General features: G+C 43.8%; 1 protein-coding gene and 1 long non-coding RNA gene across 2 annotated transcripts in view; one reads left to right on the top strand and one right to left on the bottom strand.

Moving 5' to 3' along the window:
- Positions 1–15,861, top strand: part of DGKH (diacylglycerol kinase eta) — a 445,542-nt gene that overhangs the window by 40,063 nt on the left and 389,618 nt on the right. The window contains exon 2 of the mRNA XM_033948015.1: positions 7,558–7,737. Within this exon, the coding sequence (XP_033803906.1) occupies positions 7,558–7,737 (180 nt within the window). The remainder of the gene's footprint in view (positions 1–7,557; positions 7,738–15,861) is intronic.
- On the bottom strand, positions 2,334–7,955 carry LOC117362143. Its single transcript, XR_004539812.1, has 4 exons — positions 7,788–7,955; positions 7,080–7,165; positions 4,435–4,540; positions 2,334–2,494 (listed from the first exon to the last, which is right to left on the bottom strand). It is a non-coding gene; the product is annotated as an uncharacterized LOC117362143 (long non-coding RNA).

Here is a 15,861-nt window from a genome sequence, read left to right as displayed (position 1 = left end):
ATATATTATGTTTATGAAGACTGATTCTCACCCTTGAGTTTTTGGCTTATTTCTCAGATCCTTTTTTATCCTTGTCTGCGCTGGATCAGGCACATTACATTCATAAGAGAAGCATGAATGTGAACCTTTTACAGTATTTGGAATGCCTTTCCCACGTGGGCAGCTGCGATATACATTGGCACAACTTGCAGGGTTTTGTGCCAGAAACTGTAACAAAGCAATTTAGTGCCAGAGCAAGCAAGCAGCTTTACACATCCCTCTGTGCTCACCCTGATCCTTGCTCCCCTCTTCTACTCCTTCCATGCTGATCTCCCCTCTTCCTCCTCATCTGGATGGATGGCAGAGGACACCATAGTTCAAACTCCTCTTATTGACTTACACCTGCATTCACTCTGCAGCTCATTATCTCTCCTTACACTCCTCCCCAGGAACTCCATTCATCAGGTAAGTCTGAACCCTTCTTATCTACTGCCAACTCCACCTTGGGTGAATCTCTTCATAAAGGTGGTTAATAAATCCCAATAAATACAGTTCATTCTCATTATTCACTGTAGTATGGTTCCCGGGAAAATCCACAAAACGCAAAATTGCAAATAACAAAATGCTGCATCTATGGGAAAATAGAAAGTAGGTTTTGTGCCTCAAAACTGCATAAAGTGAATAATGGATCCTACAGGAAAAATAGGGTTAGGTAACTGCATGGGACAGCATTCAACAAAGACCATAGTAGAACATTTAGAATGTTGCAAACCTATTTTTTTATTTGCAGTATTAATTATAGAAGTACTGTAACATTCTTAAACAAAATAATTGCACAGAACAGTGCTAGAAAATAAATATATGCACAGTATTGCACAACCATAATAAGCAATTAATCTGCTCATTAACTAATGCAATGCTTTAGCTGCACTGGGACATGCTATTGGGCTTTCTAAAAGGGGCCCTTAGGGCTAGATTCACTAAGCAAACTGATCGTGTACCAATCGGTTTGCGACCCGATTTTACTCCGGCCCAATTCACTTAGCTCTCTGCCGATCTGCGCATGCAAATGAGGGGAATGGCATGCAAAGTAGGCAGGGACGCAATTCATAAAACAAATTTCCCGATCCGACTGGGCTGGCCGATCAACCCAAGAAGCGACTGCTGGGGACCAGTCGCAAACGTCTTTCCGACTCTCCAGCTCCACTGAAGCCCTGCTCTCTGCTGCCCCGAATCTCTCCTGCCTGCCACCCCAATGCTCTTCCCCGATTTCTCCTACCTGCTCTGCCCCGAATTGCCGCCCTGCTTTCTCCCGAATCACCGCCCTGCTCATCCCCAGATCTCTCCTGCTTGTCGCCCCAAATCTCTCCTGCCCTTCCCCGCACTGTGAGCCCGTGGTTTTAACCTGTGGGTTAAAACCAAGGGCTCGCTGGGCTAAAAAGTAAAAAAAGTCGTGGCTCATACGGGTCTTAGATGCATGCACAGACTATCTATAGATGGTCTGAACATGCGTCGGGATCGTACACCAGCGATCCTTGCTGGCAGATGGGGACGTTCCTCCGATCGCCTCATTTGCATATTAGAGGTTGAAGAATTCATCGGACCTGCCCAGATTGGTCCCGATCGGGCAGGTTAGTGAATCTAGCCCTTAGTGTGCTCACCATTAGGACAAAATGGTTCAAAGGTACTGTAGAATGTTACAGCGCAGACTCTTATGCTTCTAACTCACTCTCTTGATGCTTGGTGGCCATTTCTGGAAGCAAAGCCAAAACTGGAAGTGAATGTAGAAGGAAATAAAGCTTTTTTTTTTCTAAGGTTGGAAGTCTGCGAATATGTAAACACACGGCACGAATAGCAGTCACAATGCATGCAACCGCAGATAAGCAATATCGTGACTCAGGAACATGTGAATAATGAGAATGGACTGTAAATAAATAATAAATTGTAAAAGTGTGATTAAGTTTAAAGAAGTGAAAATTAATTTTTTGAGTCTTCTTCCTTTCCGATATGTTTCTACTCCATGCTAGCTGTTACCTTGAACCTGTGAGTTTCTCTGCCCTGTGTGAAGAATAGTCAGGTGAATAAATACCTTAAATCAGGGGTCTCCAAAGTCCCTCCTCGAGAGCCGAATCCAGTCAGGTTTTCCCCAATGAATATGCATGAAATCTCTGTGCATGTACTGCTTTCAATGCATATTCATTGGGGAAATCCCGAAAAACTGACTGGATTCGGCCCTCGAGGAGGGACTTTGGAGACCCCTGCCTTAAATAGTCTATTCATAGACCTCAGCAGTGTTACTGTGTGTATAGTAATCTCCACACACAGGTTAACAACACCAACCTCTTCATCGGTCTAATATTCTTTTTTTAAGTATTTCAAACTATTTCATTCTTCTTTTAAAGTGCTTAATAGTGCATTAAGAGTTTTAATAAATACTCATCTTATAAACACAGCTAGGGGTACATATTCCGACATAGGACTATGTTTCGCCACAGGCTGTTTCAAGGAAATCCCCCTAAAGATCAAGAAATATACAATCAATACCTTAAGAACCTTATTTTCTATTTATATTCCTCTAAGCATTTCAATTAGAGAGCATCTTAAAAGCACACAGAAAAAGTATTATACCTCTAGATTGCCGGTTCCGTTACCCATATCGTTATAGTCTATCTGGACACATGGTCGTGGCTTTTTTTCTTTATATATTTAATTCAAGAAAATCGACGTCATAGTGTCATTCAGTGTGTAAATAAATATATAAAGAAAAAAAAGCCGCGGCCATGTTTTTATTTTTTAATTGCTCTTAAGTGATGCGATCAATTATCGTGTCAGTTAAAGGCAATTAAACCAATTTTAAAAATTGCTGTTAGGGCACTTAATGGTGCCTAACTAGCGGTACCGTTTATAGAATTTGGACCAAAGTGTTTTCATTGGTTTTAAGTAGCGTGATAATTGGTTGTGTCATTAAAAACTAATTTAAAAATCATTAAAAAAAAAATTAGGCACTGGTGCCATAGTACCTAGTGGTGCCTAGTGATGCTGACATCTGGAAGTGGGCGTTTTTAGGGGGCAGCACTGGACTTTGGCGTCACTAGGCGCCACTGGCTGTGATTCTGCAAAGACCCTAGGCGCTGGCAATGTAGGCCTGACTTAAATTTCTGGAGCCTAGGGTCCTTGCAAGCCACAATTCTGTAAATGGTGCCTGCTTGTGATTGACATGTGGCAGTGGCCGACAATGGTATAGTAGGGGTGGCTGGTGCCCCTCCCCCGCCCTCTTCCCCACCCCCCCTGCTGCATGCACATCCCCCTTCCCTTTTTAAGTTCTCTGGCATTAGCAGCATGCCCACGATGGTGTCGGCTTGCCCTTTGACGTCACTTCCTAGATGTGGGTCCCGGAAGTGACATCAGAGAGAGCGCCGATGCCGACAACAACCTCGCGCCAGGGAAAAAAAGGTATGGGGAAGGCGAGGGGCGCACGTGTGCGGCAATGAGAGGAGCAGAGGGAGGGGAAAAAAGGAAGGATGCAGCGCCTGGGGCAGACCGCCCCTCCTTACTATGCCATGGTGCGCCGCTTACAGAATCAATCCCAAAGGGCCCGATTCTATAAACTGCACCTAACTATGCCTAACTTGTAGGTGATCAACAGCTAGGTGCCACTTATAGAATCACGCATAGCGGTGCCTAGGCGTAATTGGGCGTTGCTAGGCATCTTTGTGATAGGCATCGGTATATTAGGCCAGGGTTTTCAATTACCCAGTCTTGATGTTATCAAGTTATCATAAATCAGGACATGGGCTTATTCATATGCTGAACCTATTTTATGGAATTCTTGGTTGGAAAGTTTTCATGGTTTCTTCTTATGCTTTTTGGAATCTTAAGACATCACTGTTTCACAGTAAGGGGGGGAAGGGGGCAGATCATTCCAGGTGCCATCTTGGTGGGGGCACCAGCAACTCTCCGCCCCCCTCCATTCCCCTGTACCTCTTTAAATCTTCACCAGCTGTTTGTACCGGCCTGGCTCCCCTCTGAAATCACTTCCTGGTTACAGTGCCAGGAAGTGACCTTAGAAAAAAAGCAAATGCCGGTGTGAGCAGCAGGCTGGGGAAGCTGCTTGCGCCGGCAAAGATTTAATGAGGTACCGGGGAAGGGCGGGCACGAGTGTGACTTGGGGAGCGGGGAAGGAGTGGGAGGGCAGAGAGGAGGGTGCTACTGCTCCGGGTTCTTCCTACCCTTACTATGCGACTGCTGTTTCAGCAATATTATAAGGAATGAAGGGATTATATGATGGATGAATTATATACTGTATAAGAAAAAGAAATGCATTGCATACTGTTTTATCATTGTAAACCACTTAGTCAACTGATGTAAATCACAGTATATCAAATTAATAAATCCAATCCAATCGAAGAAATCCTTTTCCATGAATCATCACCAGTTCATTCTCTGTCCACCTACCTTGAAGAAGTCTTTGTGATAGGTTCTGATGTACAATCACAGAACAGCAACCTCATGTCCTCAGAGGTCTAGGAGTTATAGGTTTTCTCCCATTTGGGGGACGATTCTATAAGAAGGGTGCCAAGAGTGTGCATAAATGACCAGAATACTGCCTCGTATGTGTTATTCTATAAAACAGCACCAAAATGCAAAGGCACCTAGTTTGAAGGTGGGTGTACACGTGGGTGGAGTTTGGGCGGAGCCTGGTGGGGTGCACAATTACACACATAAAAGATAAGAGTACAGTACGAGTCCAGAAATCTGGACTGCTCAGGGATTGGGTCAATGCAGATTTTCCAGATTCTCAGGCGTACTTTTCAAATTCAGATTTAAGGAAAAAGAGATGAATTTTGTTGACGTATTCACTAGCAAATGAAGACTACTTCATTGATCAAAATGGATATATTTATAGGCCGACACACAAAGAAACAAATATTCCCCTCCTTTACCAAAACCGCGCAAGAGATTTTTAGCACCGGCTGGTGCACTGTTCTGTGCTGCTCCGAAGCTCAAAGGAACTCTATGACCGTCGGAGCAGTGCATTCGGTGCGCCAGCCGGTACTAAAAACCTCTTGCGCGGTTTTGTATAAGGGGAGGATTATGTCTTATTAGGAATTAGGATAATCCAAGCAAAATGTGGAAAATAACAATTTGTTCAAAACAACAAAGATCCAAATGAACAGAGAACAAACTCATAAACTAAATGGCTGGGTAGCCGTTGGGCTTAAGTTAAGTGCTCTTTAATGTTTTTTTAATATACAATACACCAACTGTTGATCTTGATATTGTGTATAAATAACTTCAGCCTAGATAAGACCGATGATGAACACATCACCCCGGTAAGGACACGAATGAAATCTTAGTAGTGTCTTGGATGTTTGAGGTTTCGCAGAGAATACATGCTGTATCAGTTTGTTCTCTGTTCATTTGGATCTTTATTAGGAACTAGTTTTTTAGCCCGTTACATTAACGGGTGCTAGAATAGATGTGTAGACTTAGGCATTTCTTTCTTACTCTCTCCCTGCCCGCTGTCTTTCTTTCTTTCTGTCTCTCCCCCCTGTCCAGAAGCACCCCCTTTACCTCCCCCTGTCCAGCAGCACCCCTTTTCTGCTCCCCCCTATCCAGCAGTAGCCCTTCTCCCTTCCTTTTATCTCCCCCCTATCCAGTAGCACCCCTTCTCTGCTCCCTCTGTCCAGCAGTAGCCCTTCTCCCTTCCTTTTACCTCCCCCCTGTCCAGCAGCATCCCTTCCATGCTCTTATCTGGTAAGTCTTCTGTGTTTTCTGAAGCAGCTCTGCCAGGACCTTCTGCAGGCTCCTTATTCAGGTGGCTCCTTTTTTAGCTGGGGAAACCGCTGCATGCGTCGCAAACCACCACCGCCGCTGGGTAAACCGCCGCATGCATTGCAAATTGCCACAGGCTCCTTCTACTGTGCATGTGGCGGCATGGCCCCATGGATCATGGATATTGAAGTGCGCACGTGCGCTAAGGGTTTTATTATAGCGGATTAGACCATATTAGGAGAGTCATATAAAACAGGTATTTTTACTGTAAAATTTGGTTTTGAATGTTAATTTTTTCTTCTTTGTAACATTTACTGTAATAGTGCCGGCATCACCGTCAATCTCTCTCTCTATTTCCCCAATTTTAAAGGGTCTGGATTTCTTGGCAATCTAATTTTCAGCATTTACACCAGCTCAATGGCTGAAGAAAATAGGTGTGCCTAAAATATATGCAGATATTTGCTCTGCTAAACTAGTGTTCTATAAGGGCATATGAGGAGCCTACTATTTGTTATAGAGTAGGTTCCAAATAGGAATCTAAAGGCAGAGGCTTCTCTATAGAATTACTCTTTATGGCAGTGGTGTGCAGTCATGGGCTCAGGTCCACCCAAAATTTCAGCAACCTTGCTAGGCTGGCAGAGATCCCCAAGCTCTGCCTGCTGAAGAGGCTGGTAGCCAGAACACTCCACTGCACATGCTGTTTTCACCCATGTGCAAAAACCTGAGAGGGTGGGAGATGGCAGTGGCCCATGGATAGACCGCTGACTGCTGAGTACAAGTGTTCTGGCCACCAGAAGAGGACCGTGGAACCTGGGGCTCCTTGCTAGCTCAGGTATTTATATTTTGAGTTGAGGGTTGCTGGGGGCAGGGGGGTGAGGGTGGAGGGCAGGGGTGGGGCCAAAGGAAAGGTTTTCTGGGCTCTGGCCCACCCAAAACTACATATCTGGCTATGCCACTACTTTTTATATATGGCACAATGCTTGGCAAAGTACTCACATGAGGACTGTGAAAGCAAGCATTCACAGCTCTCAAGTCTAAGATGTCATCTGAATGAATTAAAGATGGGAATTAAAGGGGAGGTGAAAGTTAAAATTGCCATAATTTCTAAGACTTGTTTCCTTTCAATACTATGACTGTAATTTTTTCCCCCCCTAAAGCTAAATGCCCATAAAAGGTTGGCACCAACTATATGAAATAATTGAGAATAATTGAAATGGGGTGGTCTATTTTGAAACAGTGCATAGCTCCTTTATTTGTTGATATTTCCACATGTAGATTTAGAGAGTGTCCTTAAAGACCAGCTGCTGTGTAGTCTAAAAAGCTACCTGAATGCTGACAAATTATATCAGCAAGTGCATCCTCGTCCCACTTTCACCGTTGCCTTTCTCCAGTACTGTCAGGGCAACGTTTTCTGTCGAAAAAAAAAACCCATTAAAAAAAGAGAGACACAAGTAAACAACAGGATATTTCGCAAAACCAAGAAAAATTAAAGACTGTTCATAGGGCTTCGAATGCAAAAGTCTGGGAGTGAGTCTCGCCCGTCCCCGGTTGATCCGGGTCCCGATATCACCTCCCGAGGGTTTGGGAAGAGGCTGAATCTACCCCCCACCCGCCTCCCAGATCCTCCCCACCCCCCCGATTTCCCGGAGCCGCCACCAACGGGGAAAGGGAGGGGGCGGGGAGGGGCGGAAGATGGCGGCCAGGAGAGCCGCCCCGGGCTCCGCTGCTTTGCCGCCGCCCGCCCGGAAGGGGCCGGCAGCGGCTACCCCGGCTGACCCAAGCTGCTGTGCTTTCTCTCGGCAGGAGGCGCAGAAGATGTCAGGAGCGGAGGCGGCGATCCAGCACCACCCGGCTGCGGTGGGGGCGACGGCGGCCGGAGGAGGAGCGGCGGCGGGAGACGAGTCTTCGGATAGCGAAGGGGAGCACGAGGGACCCCAGAAACTCATCCGGAAAGTGTCCACCTCCGGACAGATCCGGAGCAAGGTAAGATCTCCACTGAGGGAAGGGAGGGGGGGAGGCGGGCTGGGATCCACCTTCATTTGGGGGAGGGGATTTGTTCCCACTTGCTTGTCGGCACCAGTTTTTGAAATGTGCCCAGAGGAGGGCGTAAAACTCTTCTTCCGGGCGGCGGGAGCCTCAGATGTCGCCGGGCCCCGGCTCTTTGTCCCGAGCTGAACAAGGTCCTTTCCCGCCCACTCAGTTGTTGCATCCTCTCTTCAGTTTTGTAGGCAGAAACCAAACGAATGGCAGATTCGATTCGAAATTGGTCGATTGGGCAATCTGTGTGGGAGTGATTTGCAGGGAAGCAGCTGGTGACAGCGGGGAGGGCGCACATGCTATTTTGGTTTCTGCTTTTTAAAAGCGCGCGTAGATTTTAGGAACTTAACAGCAGAGATGTTATTTCCCCTTTTAAGCGCGCTTTTGTTTTCCCTCAGTCTGACCACATCAGGTTACTAATTAGGGAAAACAGTGTGTGAACTGCCAAGTGAGTTTTACTTGCAAGCTTCTTCAGCTTGTGAAAGGCTTCTGGTTGTAAAAACAGGGGAGGAGGAGGGGGGGGGGGATAATACAGAACGAGCAGATGGTGTTTCAGTCTAGCTCTAACCGGCGAAGTAAAAAAAAAAAAGTGTTACCTTACAATAGATTTGTTACAGCAATGCTTCTTAACCCGTTCCATGCCAGCCCCCCCCCCCCCCCAAGAAAGAGGACGCACAGCTTTCGTGCACATGGTAAAATGTAACATTTTCCTAATACCTTTGCGATTGCTCATTCTTGCTTTTCTATATATCGTTTTTGCTAATGTTATTACAAAAAAGGATTTCGGCTATGTAGTTTGCTGTTTTCAGGAAGATCAGCTTTGCATCTTTGCAGTTGGGACTGTGGTGTGTATGGGTAGAATTGAAATTGAAAATTATTACTACACCCAGATATTTACTGGGATTTTACCACATTTCTGTGCTTCTGGTAAAACTGTTTGAGTCAGATTTAAAAAGTCTTGTTCCAAATACACAGCTGAAAATATACTTTCCTAAAAAAGGGCCCCTTCTGGTTATTCATTAATCATATGAAAGGGATTATTTTTATTACTCGTCATTGATTTATTTTCCACCTTGACATAAATCAATCACTCAATCAATTGCTTTTAAATTTTGTTTATATATGTTGGTTCAGATTTAAACTAACTAAACTAAACTAAACCTTAGGTTTGTATACCGCGCCATCTCCGCAAGCGCAGAGCTCGGCACGGTTTACAGAGTTAAGAGGAAAGGAACTACAATAAGGGATAAAGGAGAGGGACTAAGAGGAAAGAGAGGGACAGAATACTGGAGAATGGGAGGAGATTAGATTTACCATATGTTTTGGCATTGTTACTTTTTCACCTGTGTGCTCACAATTTGCCCAAGGTAAATGCCTTCCCCCCTCCCCCACCATGATGTGGAGACCATTTGTGACCTATGTGGAAACTTGGCTTCCCTCTTTATGCTGATAATTTCACAAATATGGTAATTCAGGTTGGACTGCTAAAAGTGAATCTTGGATGAGGTAGTTAAATGTAAAGCCTAAGTGCACATGTATGGTACATATATGTATGTGAGTGTATATGTATACATACAGTAAAACCTTGGTTTACAAGCATAATTCATTCCAGAAGCATGCTTGTAATCCAAAGCACTCGTATATCAAAGCGAATTTCTCCACAGGAAATAATGAAAACTCAGATGATTCATTCCACAACCCAAAAACTTTAATACAAAATACTATACGTACTTATATTGCAAGAGCTCGCTCATTTAGAACAGTCACTACACTCCTGCAGCGTCAGAGAGAGAAGAACCATCGGCTCAGTTGTGATGTGTGTATACTTTATGTACTTGTATTGCAAGCCATGGCTTGTATATCAAGTTAAAATTTAATAAAATATTTTGCTTGTCTTGCAAAAGGCTTGCAAACCAAGTTACTTGCAATCCAAGGTTTTACTGTATATATTGAAACTTTCCTACTATGAACTCCAAATAAAATATAGTACTGTACACCTGTCTATATATCTATCTACTGTATCTATCGGTCCTTTACTCAGCCTGTATATCATTCACATAGCTCTCAACTAGTGGGTGCATCTCTCTAGCTGCAAATGATATCCCTTGGTTTGAGGTAACCACTATGATAAATAATTTACTAACACTTTATAACTCCTCAGTACTTTATTGAAAAGTAGCTATATTTAGACAGCCAGTTCCCATTTAAGGGTGTTGTATATATATGTTGGCTTTTGTACTGTGCTCAGTTGATACATGAAACCGCTAGAGCAAAGAGCATCCAAAGAACTGCTTGTCCCTTTCATTCAAATTGGATTTGTCAGGCTTCGCTTACTCACTGAATATGTTTGTAGACTGAGGTTTAATTAAATAGATTACATTTGCTTGATGGCTAAGGGTAGTATTCATGTGATCTTTTTCAAATAGTCTACCGTAGACTATTTGAAAAAGATCATAACATGAATACTAGCCATGGAATCCTGCTGTACAATACTCTTTTCCCTACCTTTGTTTCTGTTGGAGCTTTCAGCATTTGTGCATTTTGTTCTAATTTCTTACCTTAGAATGAAATGAACTCGCACATGCCAATGGTTTCCAGGAACTTGGTTCATCAAGGTCTGATTTGAGGCAACATGCTTTCCTGTGTTGGTTGTGTAGAACGTGGGGAATTGAAATCTGTGCAGATAATTGATGCACTGGGCAATAGCATAAAGCAGGGCTGGTGGCCTTTTGATATCTTATCCACCTTAACCTTTTCCTATCGTAATAAATTTTACGTTACGCTGGTTCCAATCGCAATTATTTTAGCAAAGTTTTATATTATTCGCCGTCATCATTTACGGCTATTGTAAACATAATGTAAATAAGTCATAAGTTTGTAAATTCAAATATTTTGTGTTCCTGGCTCTTTATTAGTCCATACAGACTGTTTATCCACTGTCTATGTCATTTTTGGAATGTCCCGTCATCCGGAACACAAGATAGGAAAAGGTTAAAGATATTTTCTCTCAATTATTCAGAAGCCAGGATGGATCATAATATCTTACCTGTAAGCAATGTGAGGCTGGTTTTCAAAAGGGTTTTGCTTCTAACTTTGAGTGTTTGGGTTCTATGTTCAAACAATTTTTATTGATGACCATCAACAGGTACAAAGGAATAAACAACAGAACAGGAAACAGAGCTACAGTCTCAGCTCGTCAATAGGACCCACAGTCCAGAAACCAATGTCATCAAATACATTGAAAGAACACAGAAATGAAAAACCACCACCCCTGGTACCCTCACCTCAACCCCCCCTAAAGGATCCCCCCATAATAATACCACCCCCCACCCCCCAAAGAAACTGTCTGTGGCCAAAGCCTATAAAGTCCATCAGTTCAGAGAGGGCAGAGGAAGAGGATGAAGTGGGGAGAGAGTACCTGCCGACCAAATACTCATCCCCCATATACATACACCTCAAGTACCAAGATATGTACAAGAACTTGTCCCTACAGGAGGTAAACCACTCTTACTAACCCCCCTACCACTACGTACTGAGGCTATTGAATAACCTACCCACCCCCCTGCCCTTCCTACAACCCCCCCCCCCCGATTTGGAGCTCCCCCTAAAATACTCCCAGCTGTGGTGAATCAAGGACAGCCCACCCGCTACAGGTTCTAAATTGACCTCTTTGAAAATTTCCTAGGGCTGAGGCCCTGATGCTGAAAAGTTTTTTTGTTTTTTTTTTTTGCTGGTAAGACTTGTTAAACCAGCGTTACATGGCACGGAAGCTCTGCCCCGATGCTCAAAAGGGTTCTTTGGGGCTGTTGCTGATCCCCATAGCAACCACTGAGAAACCCCCATGCAAATGCATTATAAGGAGCTTATTAGTATTTAAATGAACTGTTGTCCCTTTTTACGGGACAAAATTTTCTGGCAGGTCTGAACCTGCTGGTAGCTGTTATGCGGGTGTTGTGTGAATGTACTGTGCCTATGCGCGGGACACACATGCACAACAGCTGTACCCATTTTTTAGCTTTTTTTTTTAACCTCCCAAACTGCTTTGTCCCTGCCCATGATCAGTTGAGCCGGCACCAGAGCTGCGATCAGCTAAGTAGGCAAGGGAGAAGAGAAGAGCTGTGATCAGCTGATTGCAGCTCCAGTGCCGGCTCAGCTGATCATGGGCAGGGGAGAAGAGGTTGTTTTTATTTTTTGCAATGGGCTTGACAGGAGGGGAAAGAACTGTGCCTACCAATTTGCTCTTCTGAGCAGGCGCTAGGCACAGTTCCTTCCCCTTTTACTGGGGCTACTCTGCACAAGTAGCATGCATATAATTAGCATGTATTTATTACCATATTATTGGAGCTTTGTACACCCTGCGCTGAATGACTAACTTGGTGTTCAAAATTTCACTAAACTCACAAATCCCCTCTTTTACGAATGCATAGCTGGGGTTTTAGCGCCTGCAGCAGCGGTAACTGCTTTGATGCTCTTAGGAATTCTATGAGCATCGGAGCAGTTACTGCTGATGCTGGCGCTAAAACCCATGCTATGCATTTGTAAAAGAGGGGGAAATTTAGGAGCCTAAAAGTAAATGGCAATAGGGGCAATTCTAGGTCTGAAAAAAAAGTTGGGAGATTAGCACTAAGCACTTATTTGGAGCCTGTTCTATACAGAAAAGTATGAGCCCACTTTTTTTTTATAAATAGAATACTGGACTAATAGATCAAAAAAGTGCCTATATTTTAGACATGATTACTTCATGCAGCATTAGAGCGTATGTAACTACATGCTCTTATGAGTAGATTGTTAATGAATGTAATGTAATGTAATGTAATTTATTTCTTATATACCGCTACATCCGTTAGGTACATGTAAAGGCCCTTTTACTAAAGCTTAATATGTGCTAACAGAATTAGTGCACCCTAATTCTAATAAGCCTATAGGTATATGATGGGTTTCTTAGCACTTAGGCTCTGATTCTATAAATAGCGCCTAAAACATAGGCAAAGTGGATTGCAGCGCATAGCATGTCTGTCTTAAGCTAGGTGATATTTATAGAATCATGCCTACATTGAACTTAGGCGCTCCCTATCTAGGCCAGGGTTTTCTTGGCCTAAATACCAGTGCCCAAGTCCAGCTAAGGTGCCTACAATGCCAAACACACCTATGATCCGCCCCAACCATGCCCACTTTCTGGTAGGCACCTACCGAGTTAGGTGCCTACCATCCAATTAATTTTAATTTAAGCCAATTATGAGGTTCTAATTGCTCATTATTGGCATCGATTAAGCTTTATAAATAATTAAGTTAGGCACCTAGATTGGCTAACTGTAGGTATCCATTGGCTTGCATTAAGCTTTCATATAAAGGCCCCGAAGTAATTTATAATGTCCATTTGTAAATGTGTGCTTCAGTCATGCTTTACCCAAACTCTGCCCATGTGCATGCTTACCCACAAAATATGCACCATCAGATATTGGCACATATTTACAGCATCACATGTAGCTGGAAAATGTTTATTTTCCCCTGTATATGTCTACATATGGTGGCAGATTAGATTAGATTTATTATTTCTAACCCGCCATTATTCAGGGAGGAGAACAATAAAACATATAATAAATATAACTTGAATATCAGCATGTATGTGCATTCTTGCCATCTAAATTTACACAGCTCCTTATAGAATTACTCTCTAACCCCCAGATTCTATACACGGCACCTATATTTGTGCACCAAAATTTGGGCATGCTCCTGAGTTGCACACACAATTTAACTGGCTAACAAGCCAATTCACATAAGTAATTGGGTATAACAACCAATTATTGATGTTAATTGGTACTCATTAACATTTGCGCACACATCTGGCTGCATGCTATTCTATAAGGCAATATCCCGCAAACTTTTTGACGACGCAGCACATTAAACCCGGTGCCACGGCTGGAAGGCATCCAGAAGTGTGCGGACGTCGATGCGATAACATCACGTGCATGTGTGACATCATCACATCGACGTCCGTGCATGCGTGGAGGGCTTCCGGCCAGGACCCTGAACCTGTCACTTCACCTGTGGGGGATCCTGGATGAGGGGAAGTATAGAGAGAGGAGGAGAGAGGCCAGCAAGGAGGAGAGTCATCGACGCTGGCTGACTGCCTACAGGACGTGCCTTTTGCCGCAAGAGGCATGACCTATAAGCAGTAAGCCGATGTCAGCACCTCTCCTTCTTGCTGGTGTCTTGCTTCGACACAGTTTGCAGTACACTGCTATAAGGCATGGTGCTTAACTCTAATAGCATGAAACTCAATGGGGCCTGGCCATGCATAGTTACAGAATACTGCCTCAATGCACCTAACTTGGGTGCCAGCGTTTGCATCAGGTTTCAGCAGGTGTACATGTGGTGCCCAGACTTGGGTGCGGGATTCAGTGTATGCCTTTCATAAACTGGCAGTAAGCACGATTACTTAAATTAGAAGCCAGGATTTAGATGCTCAGCTTTTTATGATATTGTATTATGAAGGAGGAGGATGAAATTACAGACAATCCCTCCCCCTAAGGAAGAACTATATTACAAACAGCCCCCCACCCCCCAAAACAAACCAACCAACCAAAGTAAATGTAAAATTTAAGAACCTCTGAGGAAGGGACTCGAGTAGATCTGAAAATAGAAAAAAAAATATTTTTTTTTGTTTGACAGTTTGCTTTTGTATCTTTTGGCTTTAGCTGAATTGGAATCGGCTTCTAGTTGGCTATAGCGCCATGAATCCTCTTCACAGGTACCCAGGGTTTCTTTTCCTGTTTTATAACTGCTGGCCCAAGCCAGACCTTGCAGTGATGTTCTTGGCCTAGACTCTAGGCCCTAGAGCACAGACTGCAGCTCCATCTACAGCTCAGTACATGCATATTCTAAGTCCAACTTATAGGTGTTGCCATTGAGTGTGGCTGAGATGCCCATTTCCTCCTCTTCCCCTGGAATTTCTGAATGCCACCTACAGCATCCCCAACTCCATTCAATCTGGGGAACATAAGTTGGGCCTGGGAATTAAACCAGGCCCCTCTGCATGGCAGTGCAATGTTGCCACTGGGCCTACTTTTTTCTTACTGGCAAAAAGAATAAAACTACCCTTAATTTGTTTTCTTCCTCCACAACATCATCCCAGTGTTGTGTTTGGGTTTGATTAGTGTTGTATTTGAGCTTTAATATCTTCTGTTCAGGAGATAGCAAGTCACAGCGAGTCTATATTTTGGTTGCCCTTCCAACAAAACTGTGTTGTGAAAATCCAGTGATTGCTCTTGTAGGCTATGAAGTGCTGATGTGCCTGTGCATGGCTGCAGGGCGCAAAGGATGCCACACCTGCAGCCATCATTTCGCTGTTCAGTGACTTTCTCCGTCTCCCTGGTTACAAAGGGCTGACACTTCATTTTACTATGAAGTTGCTCAGAGAGACTCTGAAGGGGCAAAGACATCTCTGATAATTGGTTGTTCAGGTACATTTATAGCTATTACTAAGGAAATGGGTAAACAAATCTCATCTTTTTCTTTTACTGCCTCAGTCTTCCAGATGATAATGCTTTTCCCCTGTCGCGTGATGAGTTGAGTGACTCTGTTGTGTTGTACATAGGGTACCCCTCTCCTTGAGTACTTCTTGCTGTAAATAATGGGAAGTAAGTACACAGGCATAAATAGAAAAGCTGTTCTTTCAAGCAGGGATAAAATGAACAGAGAAGTTGTAACTCAGAAAAGAGACATTTAGAGTTTTGGAAGTCATATTGGATACAAATTTTATCTATGACATTTCAAATTGAGGGCTAGGGACTTGTATAACACCTTTTTGTAGTTACACAACCACAATCAAAGTGGTTTACATACAGGTACTTAAGCATTAAGGGGCCCTTTTATGAAGGTATGCTAACGTTTTTAGTGCACGCACCGGATTAGCACGTGCTATAGCGTGCGCTAGCCGAAAAACTACCGCCTGCTCAAGAGGAAGCGGTAGCGGCTAGCGCGCAGGGCATTTTAGCGCGCGTTAAGGCCCTAACCCCCCTTCGTAAAAGGAGCCCTAAGTGTCTATAAGAACTAATGCATTCTTACTGC

This window comes from Geotrypetes seraphini, chromosome 6 (assembly GCF_902459505.1).
Source record: "Geotrypetes seraphini chromosome 6, aGeoSer1.1, whole genome shotgun sequence".
Taxonomy (NCBI): domain Eukaryota; kingdom Metazoa; phylum Chordata; class Amphibia; order Gymnophiona; family Dermophiidae; genus Geotrypetes; species Geotrypetes seraphini.
The sequence above is the reverse complement of the archived record's forward strand: the minus strand, read 5'-3'. Positions and strand labels throughout refer to the sequence as shown.